Here is a 21,267-nt window from a genome sequence, read left to right as displayed (position 1 = left end):
GCGTCTCTGCCTGTTTGAGCACATGGGACTTTTTTCCTTGTTTACAAACCTTCAACAGGAACCGAGAGTCTGTACGAGAGAGCTCTCTCCATCCGAAAGATCCTGACGACGACGCCACGGCCAACGCTGGTGGTTATGAGATACCTGTTTGCATTCCTCAACCAGTGAGTGTTCTCGAAAACGCACATATTTGTGGAAGTCGCTTTTTTTATACCCAGCATTTATTGATCGAGCTTTAGTCATCCCTCCCTCCCTCGCTTTATGAATTATTTCTACGTTTGAGGGCGTTCCCAGATATAGACTTGGTCGGGTTCAGCGGACTTTTGGGACAGTTTTGCCCCCAAAGTAGAGCTAAGTGAACCCCGCCCCATATGCACAATTCCCTCTATATGCTTCATATGAAATATTCATTTTGTTCTCCAACCCACAAACACTCACTCGCAGACAAACTCACTCTCTCAATTGCAAAGCTCAAGTGTCTCATTGAATAGGAGAATAGTGGCTAAACTAAGCATCCATTTTCACACCGGAAATTAAATCCGCTCCCATGTCTGTGCCGAGAGAGATGGTAAGATGGCACGAGAGACAGACGGAGCGAGCGAGAGAGAGTGTTGGGTAAAGGTGCAAAGAGAGAAGGTGCGATTATGGAATTTATGAGTCACCCGCTAAAAAAGATCCAGTGTGATTATGAAAGCCTAGTTGTACACCTGAGAAAATGCAACCAGTCAACAGATGCAAGCTTCGTATTCAGCTCAGAGCAGTAAAAGATTACCCAGAATCCCACAGCACTGAGAAAAGTTTGCTACAACTTCCATTCTGAAATTTGTTACCTGTCTGTATTCTAAAAAATATATTTGATACATAATACAGAAAAAACATTATAGTTAGACAGCCGCTTCAAGTTCAGAGTAGTTATTCTTGATTTTCGTTCCTAGTTTGTCCCAATATAGTGATGAGAACATGATGGACCCTGGAAACCTGGCGATCTGTTTCGGTCCCACTCTGATGCCCACCCCGGATCTTCTGGACCAGGTCTCGTGTCAGGCGCACGTCAACGAGATCGTCAAAACCATCATCATCCACCATGAGACCATCTTCCCTGACACCAAAGAACTGGAGGGGCCGGTTTATGAGAAGTGCATGAGCAATACGGAGTACTGGTGAGTGTGTGTGTGTGTGTGTGTGTGTGTGTGTGTGTGTGTGTGTGTGCGTGTGCGTGTGCGTGTGTGTCTGTGTCTGTGAGCACATGTGTGTCTCTTAATTTCCCTTACAAAAATGTACGATGGTGTATTATTGTTCAGAGATGGGGCTTATATATGTGCTTATACATATTCAGTAAATTGTATGTAGTATATTTAGATTCATTAAAGAGTGTACAGGAGTCTAAGACCACTAGTAAAATGCTTTTATTTTGCAGTACTAAAAAATACTTTTATTAATTGAGTAGAAGTGAGTAAAAAAGAACTTGTCGTTTGTTTAAAATGAGTAAAAAACCTATTCAACCCGATAAACCTAATTTGGAAATTAGGTTATTTCCAGGTTATAATAATATATTTTTTGAATAATATTGATGGATTATACACAAAAGTCAGCACATCAAAGCTCCAAAAAAATTTTTTTGGAGCTTTGGTGTGCAGACTTTTGTGTATATAATCCTTCATTCGTTTTTTTGGTCGAGCACCCATTTGAGGTTGATGTGTGTGCTTTTTGTCCTCTTTTTTTTATATATAATATTGATAACATTTATTTTGATTGTTTTGCTGTGTGTATTTTTCATTGCAGTGAAAGTCCCTACAGTGAGCCGGGAGCGTTTGAGGAAGGAGAGCAGGACGGAGGGACAGAAACCCAGACGAGTGAGGAGGGTAATGCATGCATACGCATGTCTATACAAACAAAATGTCACACAATACATTCTCATTTCCAATGAAAACTCGCTATGTGTGAGTCCCGCTCAATAATGTCTTTCTTTCAGAGGCTGAGCCTGCGGAGGCCTTAGCAAAGTTTGACTATGTTGGGCGCTCTGGACGGGAGCTCACTTTTAAGAAAGGCGCCACACTGCTGCTGTTTCAGAGAGCGTCTGAGGATTGGTGGGAGGGACGTCACAACGGCATTGATGGACTTATACCACATCAATACGTCACACTGCAGGAGTCAGTTTGCAAACTGTGGATGCAGCTCAATTGGTTTAAATTCTGATGTTGGAATGATGGATAAATATATTTCTGGATGATGCATTTCAGGGATGAGGCCATGTCAGATACACTGAGCCAGAAAACAGACAGTGAGACCAGCACCACACCTTCGGATGAAGTCAGCTCCAGGCGGTCTCTTACATCTCCTACTGAACCAAGAATACCAGAGACCTTCATCAGCCGGTGAGCTCGCACACACTGTGGAGAGGAGATGACCTCCTGCTCACTTTTATCTGCGTATTTTCAATTATTTCCTCTTTTATGCAAAAATTCTCAGACACAGGAAGAGGACGGAGGCCCTTCTGCGCCGGGTCCCCGGTCGCCTGAGCGACGGGCACTGCCATGGCAACGGGCTGGAACGCAGCTCTCCCCCGGTGACGGTGACCGTAACGGGTCACTTTAGCCCTAGGGAGCTGCTGCGTGGAAACAGCTGTGCCCTGGACAGTCCCGAGCACCACAGACGCACAGGACACAACGGCACATCCAATGGCACGGTCAATGCCAACATCAGCCGACACGAGTCCCTGCGTAGGGAGCGGGAACGAGAGAGCCCTCCGATACGGTCTCTACAGTCTCCATCCACATTGCATTGTGGGTTACCTGTGCAACGCACACAGACGCTGAACCCTCACACTATGGCCCAGGTTTGTACAAGTCTTTTTCATTAAATAGTCTTTTTTCGTAACCTTACTTTTAAGTAAAAATGCATTTTAAGTAGATTAGTCTTTTTTCACAACGTTATTCTTAATTATAATAGTCTTTTTTTGTTATTTTTAAGTAGAATTGTTATTTTTGTAACATTATTTTTGAGCAAAATAGTCTTTTGTAACATTAATTTAAGTAAAAAAATGTATAACATTATTTTTAAGTAGAATTTAATTTTGTCAAAAAAAAAAAAATTTATTTATTAAAAAAAATGTATTCGCTTTTTATTTTGTAACGTTATTTTTAAGTAGAATAGTCTTTTTTCGTAATGCTGTTTTTAAGCAAAATAGTCTTTTGGGACATTATTTTAGGTCACATTTTTCGTAACATTATAATAGTATTTTTCGTAACACTATTTTTAAGTTAAGTCAAAAATGAATATTATCCTACTAGTAACACTCAAACAAGTAACGCTCTTTCTCTCTCTCCAGGACCTACAGGAAACCATGAGTCTAGCGTTAAATGAGCTGCGCGAGCTAGAAAGGCAGAACGGAAAGACCGCAGCTCCTGACCTGGTGCTGGACACCCTGGAGCAGGTGAAAAGCAGCCCTTCATGTCCATCTGGCTCCACCCCTTCCAGCTTATCCAGCCCTTCTGATTCCCCGAGCCCCCTCAGTCCCATAAGCCCCCTGCCTTCTCTTCCCCCACTGCCCGGCCCTTCGTCCCGGCGCTCCAATGACCTGGTGGCCACCTTCAAGCCCATCGCCTCGCCCCGCATGGGCGTGACGCTCCGTCCGCCCGCCCTACGCCCCAAACCGCCCATTCTTCCAAAAGCCAACCCTCCTCCTTCCCAGCAGCCCCTGAATCCCCCTTTGAGCTTCGGCAGCGACAAATCTGGCACTATGTGAGCCGAGATCCAAAGGGTCCAACTGACGCAAACAGGGTTTAAGACTGACCCGCGGCGATGGGTCGAGACTAAAGAAAGTAAACAGGGTTAATCTCTTAATGACATGATTGTACGGCCGATAGCTAGTTTACACGGAGCGGTCCGATAGAGTTAGTCTATGATATTATAATCCATTAACGTGTTGTCAGGGTGGTGTGTGTGTATTCTCTAAGTGAATAGGACTTTACCGTGTCTGTGTGTAGATACATTTTCCGAGGAACACATTCAGAGACAGCGGAGAGACACTGGTTGGGATTGTCTGTACAGGAAGTACCGTTTTGTTTTTTGGGAGCTTTAGATCGGGACGTTCCATTGAGTCCTCCTTCGGTGCAATGTATTTCGAGCCCTTCTATATTTGTTAGGCCTTACTACCACAGAGGATTGTGTGTGGAGTCGATCTTATGAGTTGCTGCTGCTTTCTTTAACGCTTCGATTCAAACGGCCAATTTACAGGAATATTGGTGCCTCTTGGGAAAATTGGGAACGTTATCACTTAGTGGAAGTGGATGGGGAATGTCATTTTTTCAAGCCACTCATCTAGCCTTCCGTCGGGAAACAAGGTGACCGGGGAACACAGAATGTATTAAAAAATATGAATGTTCCACGTGTTTTTCACTCTTAATACCACGCCAAGCCTTGATCACCAGATTAACCTCCCCCTTTACCGTGGAAACGCAAACCCTGAAAGCCTGATTGGACGACGTGGGAGTTTTAATGTGAACCAAGTTTCAAGAAAAATGACGGAGACTCGACCGTATCCATCTGAGAAATTGACGTTACGGACGTTGGCAAGAAGCATGTGACTTCTGCTGCCAAGCCACGCCCTCTCTCAGGTCGTTCAGTAACATTTCCGCTGCTGCTCCACTAATGGACGATGACCGTTTTCAGTCCTTTATTTTCAATGTCCCCTGTGCTTCCAATGTACGTGTGTATGTGAGATTGTCGATGGCAGACCCTCTTTGCAACACGCAAAAACCATTCATGTTAAACAGGCTCGTGCGTGCGTAAGATGATGGATAATTCACGCTTGTACAGCAGAGAGTGCTTGCTGAGAACATGTAACTTATTGCATATGAAAATGAACGGTTTATGTGTGTTTTGTGTGTGCGTAAGAGCTGATTGTGTGAGGGTGTGTAGTCTGTCTGTAAATATTATGCATGGAGGGGGAAATTGTTTTGTGATGAGATGCTCTACGTCTACCAAACAGCCTTGGTTCAATTTTTTATACACTAACAGAATAATCGTTTTTCACTTTTTTTGACTGCTTCTCGCTTACGTTTTCTACTCGTTATATTTTGTATCTCTTTACTGATTCTGAGTGTACTGTATGTTTAACGTTGGGGTCTTCGTCACTCTGCCACCGCATACACGACCCCCTAAGCTTGCTGGTGTATTAGATGCCCACACAGTAAAATCACCAGTGTTAAAAAAGGTCAAATGAACACGCAGTCATAATCCACACACTCAAAATGTGGATTCTATAAACACTGCGAGTGTTAATTTGACCTTTTTTAACACTGGTGATTTTGCTGTGCACCTTCACCCTCTGTTCATTTACCAAGCGACCTGCAAGACCATCACTCCACCCACACACACACACACACACGCACACACACACACACTTGTGTTGACATGAAAGTGCCTTTCAGGAAACACGTTGAATGCAGGAGCCTGGTCTGCCAAGGGTGCGTGCTGCTGTCGCTTTCTGAAGAATCGTTCCACAAGTTAAATAATAAATAGAGCTCTTTTCAGATGTTTAATAACCTAAACGAATAATAAATATGTACATTTAATCCATTGTGATGTCGCACTTTCATGTATAGGACTGTATTGGCATGTAGCATCAAATCATGTTCCAGTGCATTTTAAAACGTGTCGAAACTGAATGTCTTTGAAATAAAGGATGTTGATAAGTCTCATCTGTGCCATGTAGGATTCTTTATAATAATAGACTACAGTTAGTCTGGGACGTCACACCCACGGTCTCACGGCAGTTTATTTAAAGACCTGCCATATTTAACATCGCTGTGCATGTAAATGACTAACTGTGTATTCCGTGTACTTTCCTCTTTATTTCAGGGACTGATCTTTTTTTTATTCCTTTTCAAAGTTTTATGGTAATGTTTTATTTTTTTAGATAATCCTATGCTTTATGGGGCAATAGACCAAATTTAGATGTCAATCAATTCCTGTCTAAGTAGGTGGTCCTGGCCCAGAATATGCCGCAAATCGATATTTTGCAATATTGCACGGTGAGTCAAGCATTGTCTTTTAAATATAGCAAAACTCACATGACCCTCGAGTCTGCAGCCCAGAAACCGTACTAATAATAACAACCTTTGGTTCTTGCTGTTAAAAAACTTAGGAAGAGTCGAGGATGCTTTTGCGGCTTACACGGGAGTTGTTTGCAGTTGCGTGAGCAGAATACAGTCTCCCCTTTACCACAAGGCAACTTTTCCCATCATGCACCTCAACTTGGCAGATGAAGTCGAGGTAAAAATTTGCTTTATTTTGAAAAAAGATTTCTTTGTCTACAAATATCGTTTTAATGCAATGCAATTATAAAACATTAAAGAACTGAAAACTTTATTTAGTAAGCACTTTAACTTCACAGTAGTTGGAGAAATCGATAAAATCAAAGCAATAAAAATGTTGCACATTGTAAACTATCAATAAAAAGAGAAAATTCTTGCCAACAGGTCCCTTTTGCACAACTGCGAACAGAAAACTCATTTTAACCATCAGAAGAGCACATGCTGAAAATAATAGCTGATATTTGTCTTTGGTCTGAAATGGTTTGTCTCGTGATGTTTTTGGACCTCTTTAATATTCGAGAACATTTCATGTCCACAAAGAGTGATAAACTGACACGTGCGGGTTCTTAAAACGACTGAGAGCGTGAGCGACAGTTCAGCCCTTGGAGCCTGGTTTAAGTGTTGTGAAAGGTTTGGAGTTTCTTAGCGATCCGGTTAGTTCCTGCAGGAATGCCACAATGTTAGAGTCTCTCTCTGATTTCTTTCCATCGAAGATCACCACTACAGTGAAGTGGGGTTCAGGCCGGGTAAGAAAGTAGGTACTTTGGACTTTATCGTCATAGAAATGGACCACCTTATCCAGAGTGTTGAGGTCCGTCGAGCGGTCGCTCATGATCATGATAACATTAGGCCAGTGCGTAACCGGCCTCTCTCCTCCAGGAAGTGACACCACGGCTGGGAACTGGTCCACGCCTTTGGGGGCTTCGCGGTATGAATGTGGATGGTGGTAGCCGTGTCCCTGGAAGCTTTCTGATCCTTGATTATCAAAGATCAAGGAGACGTTGAAAGCGTCGTGTTTGCGGATAAAGCCGGAGATCTTGCCGAAGTAATCGGGGAAGGTGCGCGCCGTCATGGCTTTCATTTCGGACTGCGACGTCTGCCGGCCGAGCGCCTCGTGGAAGTAAAAGCTGAACTTGGCCAGGAGTGCCGCCTGCAGACGCTGCAGCCACAAGTAGAGATGTGGGGGCTGCACGGCCTTCTGGGATTGACCGCCGAACAGGTGTTTCCTGGTCTCGCGTTGGCGTTCGAACACCTGACCCCAGGTCTGCAGTTTGGAATGGGCGCCGTGGAGGTTCAAAAGAGACGGCAGGAAATGCCACTCTGAGATTTGTGCCTGGCATCGCAACAGCTGCGTCAGAACATCCACTTCTACTTGAAAGCTGCTTTCTAGACGGCTCAGGATGGGATGGTGGAATCTGCAGCACAGAATGACATTTACATTTAAATTATCCAAAGGCATACGTTTGATCAGTGTACCCGTGACCTTTGTGTTACTAACGCAATGCTCTACCAGTTGAACTACAGGAACCTGCACCGAATGGACATGATGGGATACGCCACTTTATACGATTTTCATTTGAATCCTGCAGTCTGTGGTTCCGTTTTTTGTGAGCGAGAGAAGCCGCAGCGGCTTGTTCGTTTTTCTCATTAGCGCTGGAGACGGTCACGAGACTGCAGGGCCGCATTGAGCTCATGACACCTCCTGCATTCAGCAGCAGCGGGAAAATTCTTCACCCCTGACTGATCATTAATTACATGTCTTAGCAGGCAGCCAGACAGCGAGAATGGTCGGATGAGACCGATGACCGAGAGAGAGGAAAACAAATCTCTGACAGAAGGAAAAAGTTCACTTTGTGGAGCGGTTCTGATCTTACAATCTTTCTGCCGTCCTTGCTTAATGTGCAGCTTCCACCGTATGTAAACCATTAACAACCATTTTTCCATTCTTGCCAAAGCTTTCGGCATCTGTTTGTCTCAACAATGGACTAGAAGGTAGTGTTTGGAAAAACGTGTTTGTATTTACATGTATAATAAAAGCAAATAACGTCTGGTGATGTTCAAGGTCAAGGCCGAGTCTCTGCATCCAAGCGCTTGTCTGACAGATGAATTGATCAGATACCGCGCAGAGATCTTGTCTCCTCTACTCCTGAGATGGCGTCAATCTTTCTAGCTCTCGGAGTGAATCATCTATCTTTTCTGTCTCTCCCTCTCTAGCGTTCCTCGTCTCCTTTTGGCAAAGTGCAGAATTCACCTTGAGCAGCCAGTAGGGAAGCGCTGAGCTTCAGACGTCATTAAACATATTTAAAGCTCACATACAGCTTGTTCATAAATCTCATTTGCCGCCTTGCTAAAATGAACACGAGAGCATGTGAAATGTTTAACGCATGTCAGATTTAGGTCATTTTTCCACATATACTAAGAATAAACAACATCTAAAATGACACTTCTACGTGAGACTAGTTATATCAGTATGAGCAACTTTGTAATTGTGGAGAAAAATACGAGGAATATAAATAAAGATCTACGACAACGTTGATGGGCATCCGCTTAAAACCAATGCTGACATTCAATGCAGAAGAGGAGGAGGCTCCACCTGGTGGGATAGCAAAACGCGCTCTATTTAACAAACACAAACATCATTTTTTGGTCAGACTCTTTAACCATTTTAGCCATTTAAATACCAAATAAACTTGATCTTTAAAGTCTAAGCTGTAACACAGAGCCCACCTGGAACTGTACTTCTGCAAAATGGTCTCCAGGGTGCTCACAAGCTCCTCAGAGTCGACAGTCTTCTGGCTGCCCAACGAATGCAACTTCTCATAGAAGTCTGCGATCTCCATCCTGGCCTGTGTGAAATGACACAGCTGCTCGGATAAATGGGACAGCAAATCCTCCAGGTTAAGAGTGGAGGCCCCGGGTGTGTGGCGACCCGTGGAGACCACCTTCTTCAGTTCATTGTGCAAAGATGTATAAATAGACCTGAAGGAGTCCTTCCGGCTGAAGAATGACTGGCCACCTGCAGGTTGCAGCACAACGCAGACACGCTCATGAAATGACAAATCACTTTGAAAAGGGCCTTTACTAGTGTGTCGCCTTAATAGATAACCGACTGTGAACGGTACAGAAGGAGGTGCATTAGGTTTGGCCAAGTGGCGCCACCTGCTGTATTCAAATGATACAACTATGCACTCCCTCTGTTTTTCTCTAGTTTTGAGAGTGAATTGCTGAACATGTGTGACAAGGCAAACAAACCCAATGTCAAGACAACCAAAAAATAAAGAGGACTATGATTTCACTGTTTCTGATATCACACAATAAACCCACAGTTTTTGATCATGTAAAATACTGTTACTGCATTCTTGCAGAATATCTCATACCTAGTTTCTGTCCCAGAAAAGTCATGTTGTGGTAAGCTTTCTCCGCAGCTGCCAGGTGAGCGAGAGCGGCCAGTAATGACGCCCATATGGCCCCTGCGCTCTTACTGGCGTCCTTCTCTTTCTCCACGTAATCCTTCGCCCTGTCAAACCAGAAAGTCCCGAGCTGGGTGAAGAAACTTTCCAGAACGGCTCGCTCTTTCGGAACCGGCCGAAGGTCTTCTTCAGACATGATTCAAGTGAAAGATCAGCGTGGTCCGGTCCGGACAGACGTGAGTGAGTGAGTGAGATTCGCTGACAGCTGCAGCACATTCATGCGATCTCTCTAGTTAGTTTTCCTTAAAGACTGTTTATGTATGTTTGGGTCGGTTGGTGGTGGATAAGACGGTTGCGAGTGGTAAATAAGCTAAGCAAATAAATTCAAGAGAATTGGGTCGTTTTTTGTATGTAAAATATACATGTTTAGCGCTCAGTGCCACCATGACGCGATTCAGTGTCAACACTACGGCAAGTCGAACGGGACTTTATCTATCGACAACGCGAATGTACAAATACTAAAATGTGCAGATACAGTTTTTTACAAGTTAATAATATTAACTTAAATATATTTTACAGGATTATTTTATAGGGAGTTTTATTATATTGTTATATTTATTTTGCCACAGTTGCCAAATATCAATTTACCTCATTTTTACCATTTTTAATTGTATAAATCACAGTAGGCTATTTCTTCATTTAAATAGCATGATTTATATACTCTTCTTTAGAACCCTTTTTAAACATCTCCAAATCTTACGAAATGTAATTATTCTGTTTAGTAAGGAAATTATTGTAAGTTATTATTGTCATTTATATGTACAATATCTAAGACCTTTATTTTGTAAGGACTCGTTCTGCAGGACCCGGCGGCGTTGTTCTTTGCGACGATGACAGTCGGTTGTCGGCAAACTGGGGAAGGGCTGTGGGCTGCATGTAAGACCCGACACATCTAATCGTCCGTGCAGTTGTCCGATAATCGAAAGTTTGATCGGGTTAATCCATCGCACCGGGCCTCATGGATCCCAATCGCATCGTACAGGCTTTAAAGGGCACCATAGATCCCAATCTAAGAGTAGCGGCTGAGAATGAACTCAACCAGGTCAGTCGTCCATCTGAAGAAGTTTGTTGTTTCTTTCAAGAACAGACGAGACCAGATATGTCTTTAAAGTCTTTGCTGTAGCATGACGTTAATGCACAAGGCAGACCAATACTTAATCGTGCTTAAGATATCGATCACAGTTCTGTTATCTGTTTATATGATTGATCAAATGTGGTTTATAAACTAGTTGCATTGGCTGTAAATCAATGGGATCACTGTGCAACAATAGAGAATGCAGATGGGATGGGATGCAGACACACACGATTGTCCCCCTGGGAAAAATGCACAAAAACGTAATATTATTAGTGTATTGTTCTTTGTGTTCTGAAACATTTGATAGAAATGTTTTGAAAATTTTGAATGCAACAGAAAAATAACTCCATAATATTGCGATTAGTGATGTGGTACTACTGCAGATGATATAAGCATCCACCAGGTCTCATGTTATTCTGTGATACGGGTTGGTAGGACCTTTTTCATTGTGTCCTGGTTCTGTTCCATGTGAATCAGACCAATGATGCAACTCTACGCAATCCTCACTTCCAACAGCCAATACAAAGCCCTCTGTGTAAAGTCACTGCTTCCAGCAGATCACAGATCTGGGTCTGGCAGGGTTTGTTTTGCTCGTTTGCTGTTTTGTTATCGTTCATGTCCATTCAATTGTGAGGGAAACATTCTATACAAACACTTTTGATACTATGCTGGGTCATCATTTGATGCGACACCAGTTGGCTGATACAGAAAACGCATGAATCTGGAAAAATCAGGCAGGATTGCAGATTGATAATTCAGTTATGGTAGCTTTCTGTCGCCCAATATTTCAAATTCCCACGTGTCTCTTTCAGTCCTACAAGATCATCAACTTCGCCCCCACTTTGCTGCAGATCATTGTGTCAGACCAGGTGGAGTTCCCTGTGCGACAGGCAGGTAAGAGACACTGTACCTGTGAATAGAATGTTTGCTGCACTGCGATTGGATGAAAGTTGATGACATCGCTTCCTCTCTGCAGCTGCCATCTACCTGAAGAACATGGTGAGCCAGTACTGGCAGGACCGAGAGCCCATGTTGGGGGAGGTGGCCTTTCCCTTCAATATCCATGAGAATGACCGTGGCCAGATCCGAGAAAATATGGTGGAGGCCATCATTCGCTGTCCGGAGTCCATAAGGCGAGTCAGTGTTGTTTGTGTGATGACTGCGAGTGGTAAGATGCCAAACTGACTTTGCCGTTTGCTTGCTAGGGCTCAGTTGACGGTATGCTTGCGTGCCATAATAAAGCATGATTTTCCCGGGCGGTGGACGGGTGTGGTGGATAAGATCAACCTGTATCTGCAGTCACAAAACAGTGGAAGCTGGTACGGCAGTCTGCTCGCCCTCTACCAACTCGTCAAAACCTACGAGTAAGTGAGTGCAAAGATTGTCACCTTAAGGGGTTTCAAATTGACAGGGTGTTTGTTTACTTAATCTGGATCTGTGGTGGTCAGGTTCAGGAAGGCAGAGGAGCGGGACCCCCTTTTGACTGCGATGCAGATCTTTCTGCCACGGATCCAGCAGATCATCGCACAGCTCCTGTCCGACGCTACTTTCATCTCAGTGCTCATACAGAAACAGATCCTGAAGATCTTCCACGCACTTGTGCAGGTGTGTGCTTGTGCGCCACTTGTTTGCATGCGAAAACGTTGAGTAAAATACATTGTCGTAAAGAGTGCATTAAAAAAAGGTCAAATTGACTCATTTATACAAAAATTAGCGCTATATATTAGATTTATACATTGATTTCTACTAAACTGAACTATAATGTTTAATGCATAAAAAAAGGTGTTCAAATAAATGCAAAGAACCATAATGTGTGTCTGTGTGTGGGGGTGTCTGTGTGTGTCTGTCCGTGTGTCTGTCTGTGTGTGTGCGTGTGCAGTATTCCCTCCCCCTACAGCTGCTCAATAACACAGTCGTGACGCACTGGATGGAGATTCTAAGGTCGGTTGTTGACCGTGGCATCCCAGCGGTAAGTTTGTTGATGGCTTGGCATCAGCCTTCGTTATAAAGCATCATTCTCTTTGAGAAAACGTAAGTCTGTCTGTCGAATGATTTTAAGGAGACTCTTGAAGTCGACGAGGATGATCGACCTGAGCTGATCTGGTGGAAGTGCAAGAAATGGGCTTTGCACATCCTCACAAGAACGTTTGAGAGGTAGGTGAGCACACCGAGACACAAACCTCATTTGCCCTTGTTTATACGAAGAGAAACTTCACGATGAGTAAATACCTCTATACGTTTCAATACGGACTCATCACGTCCACACAGTACGGTTCAAAGGACTTTCTTGTTTCAGATACGGGAGTCCAGGAAATGTCACAAAGGAATATTTCGAGTTTGCTGACTTTTTCTTGAAAACGTACGCTGTAGGGATTCAGCAGGTATGAAGCGCTTACCAAAGCATAGTGTAGTGCGTCATGGTACAGTGATGACATCCGGTGCGCATGCCAATGTATTTATGGTTTTTACAGACATATTTATGTCTAAATGAAATGATATTGGTGTTATTGCAGGTGTTGTTAAAAGTGATCGATCAGCACAGACAGAAGCAGTACGTCAGTCCTCGGGTTCTCCAGCAGACGTTGAGTTACATGACACATGGCGTCTCGCATTCAGTTACATGGAAACACATGAAACCGCACATGCAGGTGAGAAGAAAGTGAAGCAAAATGATTTCATATAAATGATGACTTTCAGGAAGCTTAATATCTCTCTTTCTCTGTAGACTATAACGCAGGAGGTGGTGTTTCCTCTCATGTGCTATAAAGAGGAAGATGAACGACTATGGCAGGAAGATCCTTACGAGTATATTCGCATGAAATTCAGTCAGTGCGCTTGAATGTCAATGTTAGAGTTGATTTTTCGTCTCTGTTGCTCAAGACGTCACCAGGACATTATATGAGTTTAATGTATATGAAGTTATATCAGATACTGCCAAAAGCCTGCAGTTTTTTCATCTCATTAGATCATCAATCATTAGATGAACTCAGGATAGAAATGATGTGATTGGCTGATGGTTAATTGTGATATAATCTGATTGTCTCTGTAGATATGTATGATGATCATGTTTTCCCTGCCACGGCCGCTCAGACTCTATTGTGTAAAGCAGCCAGGAAAAGGAAAGAGGTTCGTGCATCTTCACACCAGAGCTATTGTTTACATGGATGCTCTTAGATTTCTTGTGTTTTTATTGGAAAGCAGCTTCCGAGAGCTTCCTTCAGTTGTGCAGACTCCCATTGTCCGATCTTGTGGATCACAAGTCCTTTTTAGTTTTTTTCGCGTTTTGGAGCGAATGGTTTGTAAGTGGACTGTGCTGTACTTTTTTTGTATTACTTTAGTTCAGAGTTTTTAAACCTTCCCTGGTGATTTTCAGGTCTTGCCTCAGATGATGGAGTTTTGTCATCAGATTCTCATGGACCCCAACGCTGACCCCCGCAGGAAGGATGGGGCACTGCATGTCATAGGTGCCTTGGCTCAGCCCCTGCTCAAGGTGAGGTTCAATCATCAAAATCTGATGTGTGTTCGCAGTTGCATTTGTGCATTTGGCAGACGCTTTTATCCAAATCAATGTCCGTGTTGATTTTTTCTGTGTTTTGTGTCTTTGCAGAAGCGGATGTACAGGGACCAGATGGAGCTCGTGTTACAAAACTATGTTTTTCCTCTGCTGAACTCTAATCTGGGATATTTAAGAGCCAGGGTAAGTGTGTGTGAGTCTAGACGGTGTTAATGCACACATGATAATGATGAACAGGTGCTTTTTCTTGGTATTTTCCAGACAGAGTGTAAGAGTTTAGGTGTAAAACCTGCAACCAGCTGAGATTCAGTTCGCCCAAATATGAAGATTTTGTTAGTATTCACCCACCCTGGTTTTGTCGCACATCTGTGTGATTTTCTTCCTTCGGTAAACACAACGGATGTTTTGAAGAACGACACGATCAGAAAAGTGGATCATAGACTTGTGCACTATATTCTGCAGCCGTACAATAATGCAGGTAGTTGATTGCTTAAATGTTCTTAAAGGAGCAGTTCACCTTCAAAATGAATCATTTACACGCCCTCGTGTCATTTCAAACCTGTGTGACTTTCTTTCTTCTGCAGAACACGAAAGAAGATATTTTGAAAAATGTTGGTAACAGAACAGCACAGCCCCTGTTTACTTCTTGCCAATGCAAGTGAATGGGGGGCTGTCAACCACATTCTTCAAAATATCTTCTTTTGTGTTCTGCAGAAGAAAGAAAGTCAAACAAGTTTGAAATGACAAGAGGCCGTGTAAATGATGTCAGAATTTTCATTTTGAAGGTGAACTACTCCTCTAAAGCTCATTCCCATACCTAAACTTGCACTGAGACCAGTTACGAGACGTGAGAATTAATAGCGTTTGCCATCGCTTACGTAACATCTGACGTGACCGCATCATTATGTGACATTTAGTGTCGAAGTGGCATGAGGGTGCGTGAGTGCTGACGCAATATTCATATACGGCTAACTCCAAAATTGCCGCGTTGGTTTCCATGGAGACATAAGTGTGGGCATTCTGATGGTCTGTGTGCAGTCGTGCTGGGTGCTGCACTCGTTCAGCCCTCTCAAGTTCCACAATGAGCTGGTCCTGAGGAACGCCGTGGAGTTGGTCAAGCAGAACCTGGTGGACGATAAGGAGATGCCTGTCAAAGTGGAGGCAGCTATTGCATTGCAGACTCTTGTGAGCAATCAGGAACAAGGTCAGAACGTAAACAGACAGACGGTCAAATCTCTTTTCACCTGACTCGTATAAAGCATTTCAGATGAGTTACATGGGGTGAATGAAACTGTATGTGGTTGCAGCTAAGGTCTATATCCGACCCTTCGTAAGATCCATCATGCAAGAATTACTCCACGTCATCAAAGAAACGGAAAACGACGACCTCACCAGCGTCATCCAGAAGATGATCTGCGAATACAACCAGGAGGTGGCCATGATAGCGGTGGACATGACGCAGAACCTGGTACTGTGCTTAATGATATCGAGCTATTGTTTCTCACATGGTAAGTCATGAAGATGGTTTTGTTCAATTTGCTTTGTGTGATGCAGGCAGAGATCTTCAGCAAGGTTCTCCAGAGCGAAGAATACGAGGAAAGTGAAGATAAGACTGTGATGGCTCTCGGTATTCTTAGCACCATAGACACTATTCTTACAGTCATGGAGGATCATAAAGAGGTTTGGACACTGCTCAAGACCTACGTTTTGCTGGGAAAAGTAATCAAAACAATGCATGTCGCCCCCGTTGACTTCCCACAGTCATTTTTATTCCTACTATGGAAGTCAATGGGGGCTTATTTTAAAGTCTAGAATGATTTTGTCAGTATGGATATGCATGCAGAATAAGTCCAACACCTTGTTTGTTTTGTGCTTCGCTTTGTTTTGCTGCTGCTGCTGCTGCTGCTGTTTTTAGTGAATCCTAACTCGGTGTGAATCGCTGTTTGCAAATATTCTGTTTGGTTTAATAACATCTGACAACATCAGTTAACATGCTGTTTTGGTTTGTGTTAGATCACTCAGCAGCTGGAGGGGATTTGTCTGCAGGTCATCGGTCTTGTTCTGCAGAAACCCATCATAGGTATGGCAGGTGTGTGTGTGTGTGTGTGTGGACCACAGTTTTCCTCTTGTGTTCCGACACGATATGAAAATGCTCAATGCAGTTTTTTCAAACTCATGAATCAATCTCAAGGACAGCTTTTTGCACTGACAAAACTATCTAAACTTTTTCATTTCAACTGCAGTTGCGGGCGTGTAATGTGATGTCAGACTTATTACAACATACAACCACATGGGGGCGCTTTAGTTCCAAATCCATATTAACATAGTATTGCAAACAAGTGATGAATCGGTCAAACATAATTCTGCGTGTGCTCACACATAACTCTTCCTCTCTCTCAGAGTTTTATGAGGAGATCTTGTCGTTGGCCTTCGGACTCACTTGTCAGTCTGTCTCGCCTCAGATGTGGCAGCTGTTGGGGGTCCTGTACGACGTCTTCCAGCACGACTGCTTTGACTACTTCACAGGTCTCGAACGCACATCAAACCCCATACCTGTCATTTGAAACGGAGCCAAAAGCCAAGCCTGGACTTGATCTTTTTGGCTCCGCCTTTACCTATAAATCATCCTATGAACTATGTTGACAAAGTCATTAGTTTGATGGATGTGCATACCTGCTTTCATCATTTAAATGACTGTGACTGTATTGACTGCTCTGTTAACGATGTGATATATTACCCTGCTTATGTAGATATGATGCCTCTCTTGCACAATTACGTGACCGTAGACACAAATATGCTGCTGTCGAATCCCAAGCACCTTGAGGTCATTTACACTATGTGCAAAAAGGTTTGTTTCCTTACATGTGTTCTTAGAAAAACAGCTTGTGATTCATAGACTTGTAAACAAATATTAATTGTGCCACACCCAGGTCCTAACAAGTGATGCTGGAGAAGACCCAGAATGCCATGCTGCCAAACTTCTAGAGGTCATTATATTACAGTGCCGTGGACGCGGGATTGACCAGGTCAGATGTGTTATATTGTGTTGAAAGGTTTTATTTTGTGCAGTTTTAAATAAGATGTATCCCAAGTTTACCCAGTGATGTAACATCATGGAATGACTATGCGTGTGTATTTTAGTGCATTCCTCTGTTCGTGGAGGCAGTGTTGGAGCGGTTAACGCGTGGCGTGAAGTCCAGCGAGTTGCGCACCATGTGTCTTCAGGTGGTAATCGCCGCTCTGTACTATAACCCCACCCTGCTGATACACACGCTGGAGAACATCCGCTTCCCCCACAGCCCTGAGCCAATCACAGCGCAGTTTATCAACCAATGGATGAACGACACAGAGTTTTTCTTAGGGTGAGTGTGCTTGAAATGGCTTTCTGAGGGCAGGCGGTGCAGATGCACTTTATTAAGAGTGATTGCTCATATCAGTGTGATCTGGATCAGCTGATTGAGGTTAAACACCTTTATCTCAGTTTTTGCAGATGTTTCCGACAGGGTTTGTGTAACATGGAGTATTGAATGGAAAATTCCAGTTCCATTTCTCAAATCGGATTTAATTTTTATTTCAAATCATTTTCAAATCGGGCAGACAAGAAATAAATAAAAATTGAAATCGAATGAAGTGACTTAAAAATCAGACTGTATAACTGTGGTATTTGTGTGAGATTTGTTTCATTTAGATTAATAAATCATTTTTTAAGTGCTGGATATTCACATTGATATATCATTTTTTATTTGGTTGTATTGTTGTATTCATAAATAAACTCAATTTCCCCTCATTTGTTTTGCAATTTGTTAGTCACACTATGGCAAACATATTTGTATAAAGCCATTATTATTGTAGGCATTATTAACAAAACCAATGTTTTGAACTTTCTTTTGTCAGTGAATGCTTTCATGATTTCAATGATTGTGGTTATCCTTCCCGCAGACTGCACGACCGTAAGATGTGCATCATTGGCCTCAGCGTTCTGATGGAGCTGCCCAGCCGTCCCGCTGCACTACAGGAGGTTGCAGGGCAGATCATCCCCTCCGTCCTCCTCCTCTTCCTGGGATTAAAGCATATCTACGCCTCCCGAGTCCTCAACAAGCCAGAGCCGCTGTCCAGAGCTCAAGGCTCGGAGGAAGATGAAAACGGTGAGAAATTGGGGAAGTGGGCAGTTTTTCTTGCGCTTCAGCCAAGAGCGCTTTCCCTTTAGGCCTGTGACGATATATATCGCGATTCACACTAATTATACCTGTCTATGTCGATTCTGAAATCAGAGAGGCTTCGATTCTGTTTTATGCACAGCTCTTCCGTGAACTACGGCTCTTTGATCAGTAGGAAGTACCGCTCGATCTAAAATCACTACGGCTGCGTTCGAAATGGCATACTTCCTTGCTATATAGTAGACAAAAAGTAGTAGGTGAACGAATAGTATGTCCGATCCGTCAGTATTCATAAAACAGTAGCTGAGAAATATCCGGGTGGTGGAGAATTTCTTGTGAGATTCGGACGTGCGTATACTAATGTTGCGTCCGAATACGCCTACTCGAGAGCGCGCTCTGGCTTTCGGATGTGGCGGCGTTTAACCGTAATCCATTGAGAAACTGAGCCTAAACATGACACGATATATCGTCCCAGCCCTATGTCCCTTTCAGGTTCTGGTGCTAATTTGACGTCACTATTTTTGGACGTAAAACGGTTACCGCAGATATTGCATAAGGGCCAATGTAATAACATCTGCGAAACCGTACAGACAGTAGACACCGTGCATTGTGGGACAGTTCTGAGTAAATTCTGTTTATCCACATAAATAGTGCATATGACGGCGTGTGGTTAAACAGTCCCCGAGAAAGTAAACATAAGTTGATAGTGCTACAAAAGTCGAAAAACGTCCATATTAGGGGGAAAGAATTGCAAACAGAATGTAATGAAGTCTTTATGCGGTGTCCTCTTGAATCTAATCTTCTGGTTGTTGTTGCTTTTGAATGTATTTGTGTTTTTTCTCTCTCTCTGAAGTCTTTAGGTACACTAATCCTCACACAGGAAGTACTATTCCTGGCATACAGTATATATCTTCAGGTTGGTCATTAGTCATCGTGTTTTACAGTTGAATGAGAACGGATTGTATCGCAACTGGCACGTGTTTGTTGAACATCATTCCAAACCCGAAATAGGACTTCAGAACCCAAATACACAAATTCAGATCTACACTTATTCACAACACTCCTTTAGCTCAATATCTGACTGTTGGGTTTTTTCTTCACTGGTGCGTGAAGTAGTACGAGGTGCACAGGAACCTAATCCCTATATTTACAACAGACCACCCTTTCGATTCCTCCCGCTCACTGTTGACAGATACATGAATCTGAATCTGTTTTGCAGAGGAGATTCCCAGCGACGAGGATGAGGTTGGAGAGAAATCAATGCCCCTGCACTCATCCTGCATGCCCACCGGGAGCGACAATGAGGATGAGGAAGATGATGACGACGACGAAGAGTACTGGGATGATGACGCTCTTGAGGGGACACCATTAGAGGAATACAACACGCCGCTGGACTATGACAACGGAGAGGACGAATACCAGTTTTTTACAGCGTCTCTACTCCGTACGCACGCATTCTTTCAGTTTTTTGTGTGATATAGATTCACTGAAGTTACGCTTGTAAAACTAGATCGAATAAGTATTTAGACTCACGTATGAGTAAACTTTTCTGTGGCAGGTGTTCAAAGTTCAGATGCAAGTTGGTATCAGTCGCTCACATCCTCGCTAAGTGAAGACCAGAAGAAGCAACTGCAGGAGATCTACAACATCTGTCAGCAGAGGAGAAGTGCAGGGGTCAAAGGGCTGTGGTGAGTATGTGTGTGCTAGGAAACTTTCTGACTGGGATGATTCTTGAAGTCATTCAACATCGCCTCATTCCCTCTCAGAAGAGACCCAGTTATTCCGAGACGGGGAGAGCCGATCTTTTAAGGACTTGCCCTAGAAGTGTTCAGACATGGAAACGGTCCACCCTGACCTCTCGATACTAGAGACAACGCGGAGCCAGGGGTCGGCGAAACCACAGCAAGCTCTTCAGAACCGAGACTATCCAAGGAATACCGAGGCATCTTTGAGACTGGACAGAGATGTGTTGTCCCTTTGAGGTCGATGAGGTTACTCTAGGTCACCCACTTCCCTGGAGCTGTGTGTGTTTGGCTGCACATTTGTACAGAATTGTGTGTGTGTGTCTCTAAGTAAATGGACGTTATTCTGTTTTTCTCTTTCAATCTCTACTGCAGTCGCAATGAATGAGTGACGAAGTCGACTGAGGCAGTGAGGTAAGACGACGGGTCAGGCTTCAGACAGACAGACAGACAGATGAAGGCTCAGCTTCAGACAGAGAGTAAGACACACACAGATTGGGGGAGTGGTTAACTGTGATGGTCAGAGAAATGTCGGGATCTTTCTCCCCAAACAGATGAAATGTGCACTGGCCGGATGTACTGTAAGAAGGATGATGTTTATATTTGTCGTATATGTTTGTATGTTTCAAGAGGTTGTTTTTGTAACAGTACATTTTCAGAATTAACTTAAGTGATAAAAAACTATGTAACACTAATTGTTTGTGCAGTTATTTGTGTGGTTTTGCACAGTGGTTTATGTTTGTTTTATTTTTTTATATTGTGACGGCAATTTCATGACAATTTAAGAACACTTTTTTTAAATTTACATTTCTTTTTTTCCCTCAGCCTACACTGAATTCAGTACAATAAATACTGCGCTGTTTTTTAAAATGTACTTTACAGTTTAAATAATATTTTTAATAATTTATTTATACTATATTTTTTACATGAATTATTATATTTATAGTGTTGTGTGATTATATAATCATAATAATGTAAATATAACATTTTATAAATATTATTATTGCTACAGTATATTTTATACATTTAAATCGTTTTTGGTATGGGTTATTTGATTGTCAGGAAAATAATGTCTCAATGCAAAACTCATCACCATTAGCATTAATTGAAGTTCACATCTGGTTGCAAGAGTGATTTGACCACAGGGAGAGCCACCAGATGCATTTAAACAGGCCCCACCCCTTTTTTTAACATTTCAGGCATAAAATCAT

General features: G+C 43.0%; 3 protein-coding genes across 6 annotated transcripts in view; 2 read left to right on the top strand and 1 right to left on the bottom strand.

The window, feature by feature from the left end:
• The window catches only part of srgap1b (SLIT-ROBO Rho GTPase activating protein 1b), a 27,230-nt gene extending 21,537 nt beyond the window's left edge, over positions 1-5,693 (top strand). Inside the window, exons 16-22 of one of the 2 annotated variants that reach the window (XM_057323702.1) lie at positions 59-164; positions 936-1,160; positions 1,783-1,853; positions 1,973-2,150; positions 2,241-2,375; positions 2,470-2,836; positions 3,329-5,693. In XM_057323702.1, the coding sequence (XP_057179685.1) occupies positions 59-164; positions 936-1,160; positions 1,783-1,853; positions 1,973-2,150; positions 2,241-2,375; positions 2,470-2,836; positions 3,329-3,745 (1,499 nt within the window). In that variant the 3' untranslated portion in view covers positions 3,746-5,693. Of the gene's footprint in view, positions 1-58; positions 165-935; positions 1,161-1,782; positions 1,863-1,972; positions 2,151-2,240; positions 2,376-2,469; positions 2,837-3,328 lie in introns of both variants that reach the window. The other variant, XM_057323701.1, reaches the window with a different exon arrangement.
• Positions 5,694-5,855: 162 nt separating this feature from the next.
• kics2 (KICSTOR subunit 2) lies at positions 5,856-10,005 on the bottom strand. The gene is made up of 3 exons (XM_057323706.1): positions 9,476-10,005; positions 8,826-9,114; positions 5,856-7,513 (listed from the first exon to the last, which is right to left on the bottom strand). Exons 1-3 carry the CDS (start codon positions 9,702-9,704, stop codon positions 6,694-6,696), a joined length of 1,338 nt encoding a protein of 445 aa, XP_057179689.1. The 5' UTR covers positions 9,705-10,005; the 3' UTR covers positions 5,856-6,693.
• A 372-nt stretch (positions 10,006-10,377) lies between these two features.
• ipo8 (importin 8) lies at positions 10,378-20,901 on the top strand. Of its 3 annotated transcripts, none has more exons than XM_057323704.1 (25): positions 10,378-10,610; positions 11,456-11,537; positions 11,620-11,776; positions 11,849-12,007; positions 12,092-12,248; positions 12,523-12,612; positions 12,703-12,797; positions 12,940-13,024; positions 13,157-13,291; positions 13,369-13,468; positions 13,693-13,769; positions 14,017-14,133; positions 14,251-14,340; positions 15,196-15,361; positions 15,465-15,625; positions 15,712-15,837; positions 16,171-16,237; positions 16,558-16,683; positions 16,908-17,005; positions 17,088-17,183; positions 17,299-17,519; positions 18,097-18,302; positions 19,534-19,758; positions 19,873-20,002; positions 20,084-20,901. In XM_057323704.1, coding segments are annotated over exons 1-25 (3,051 nt in total). In that variant the 5' UTR covers positions 10,378-10,526; the 3' UTR covers positions 20,085-20,901. The 3 variants fall into 3 exon arrangements, with proteins under 3 accessions (XP_057179687.1, XP_057179688.1, XP_057179686.1); XM_057323705.1 differs by having other exon boundaries at positions 12,706-12,797; positions 20,081-20,900; XM_057323703.1 differs by having other exon boundaries at positions 20,081-20,900.
• The last annotated feature ends 366 nt before the right edge of the window (positions 20,902-21,267 follow it).

The sequence above is a fragment of the Triplophysa rosa genome, linkage group LG24 (genome assembly GCF_024868665.1).
Source record: "Triplophysa rosa linkage group LG24, Trosa_1v2, whole genome shotgun sequence".
In the NCBI taxonomy this organism is placed as follows: Eukaryota; Metazoa; Chordata; class Actinopteri; order Cypriniformes; family Nemacheilidae; genus Triplophysa; species Triplophysa rosa.
The sequence above is the reverse complement of the archived record's forward strand: the minus strand, read 5'-3'. Positions and strand labels throughout refer to the sequence as shown.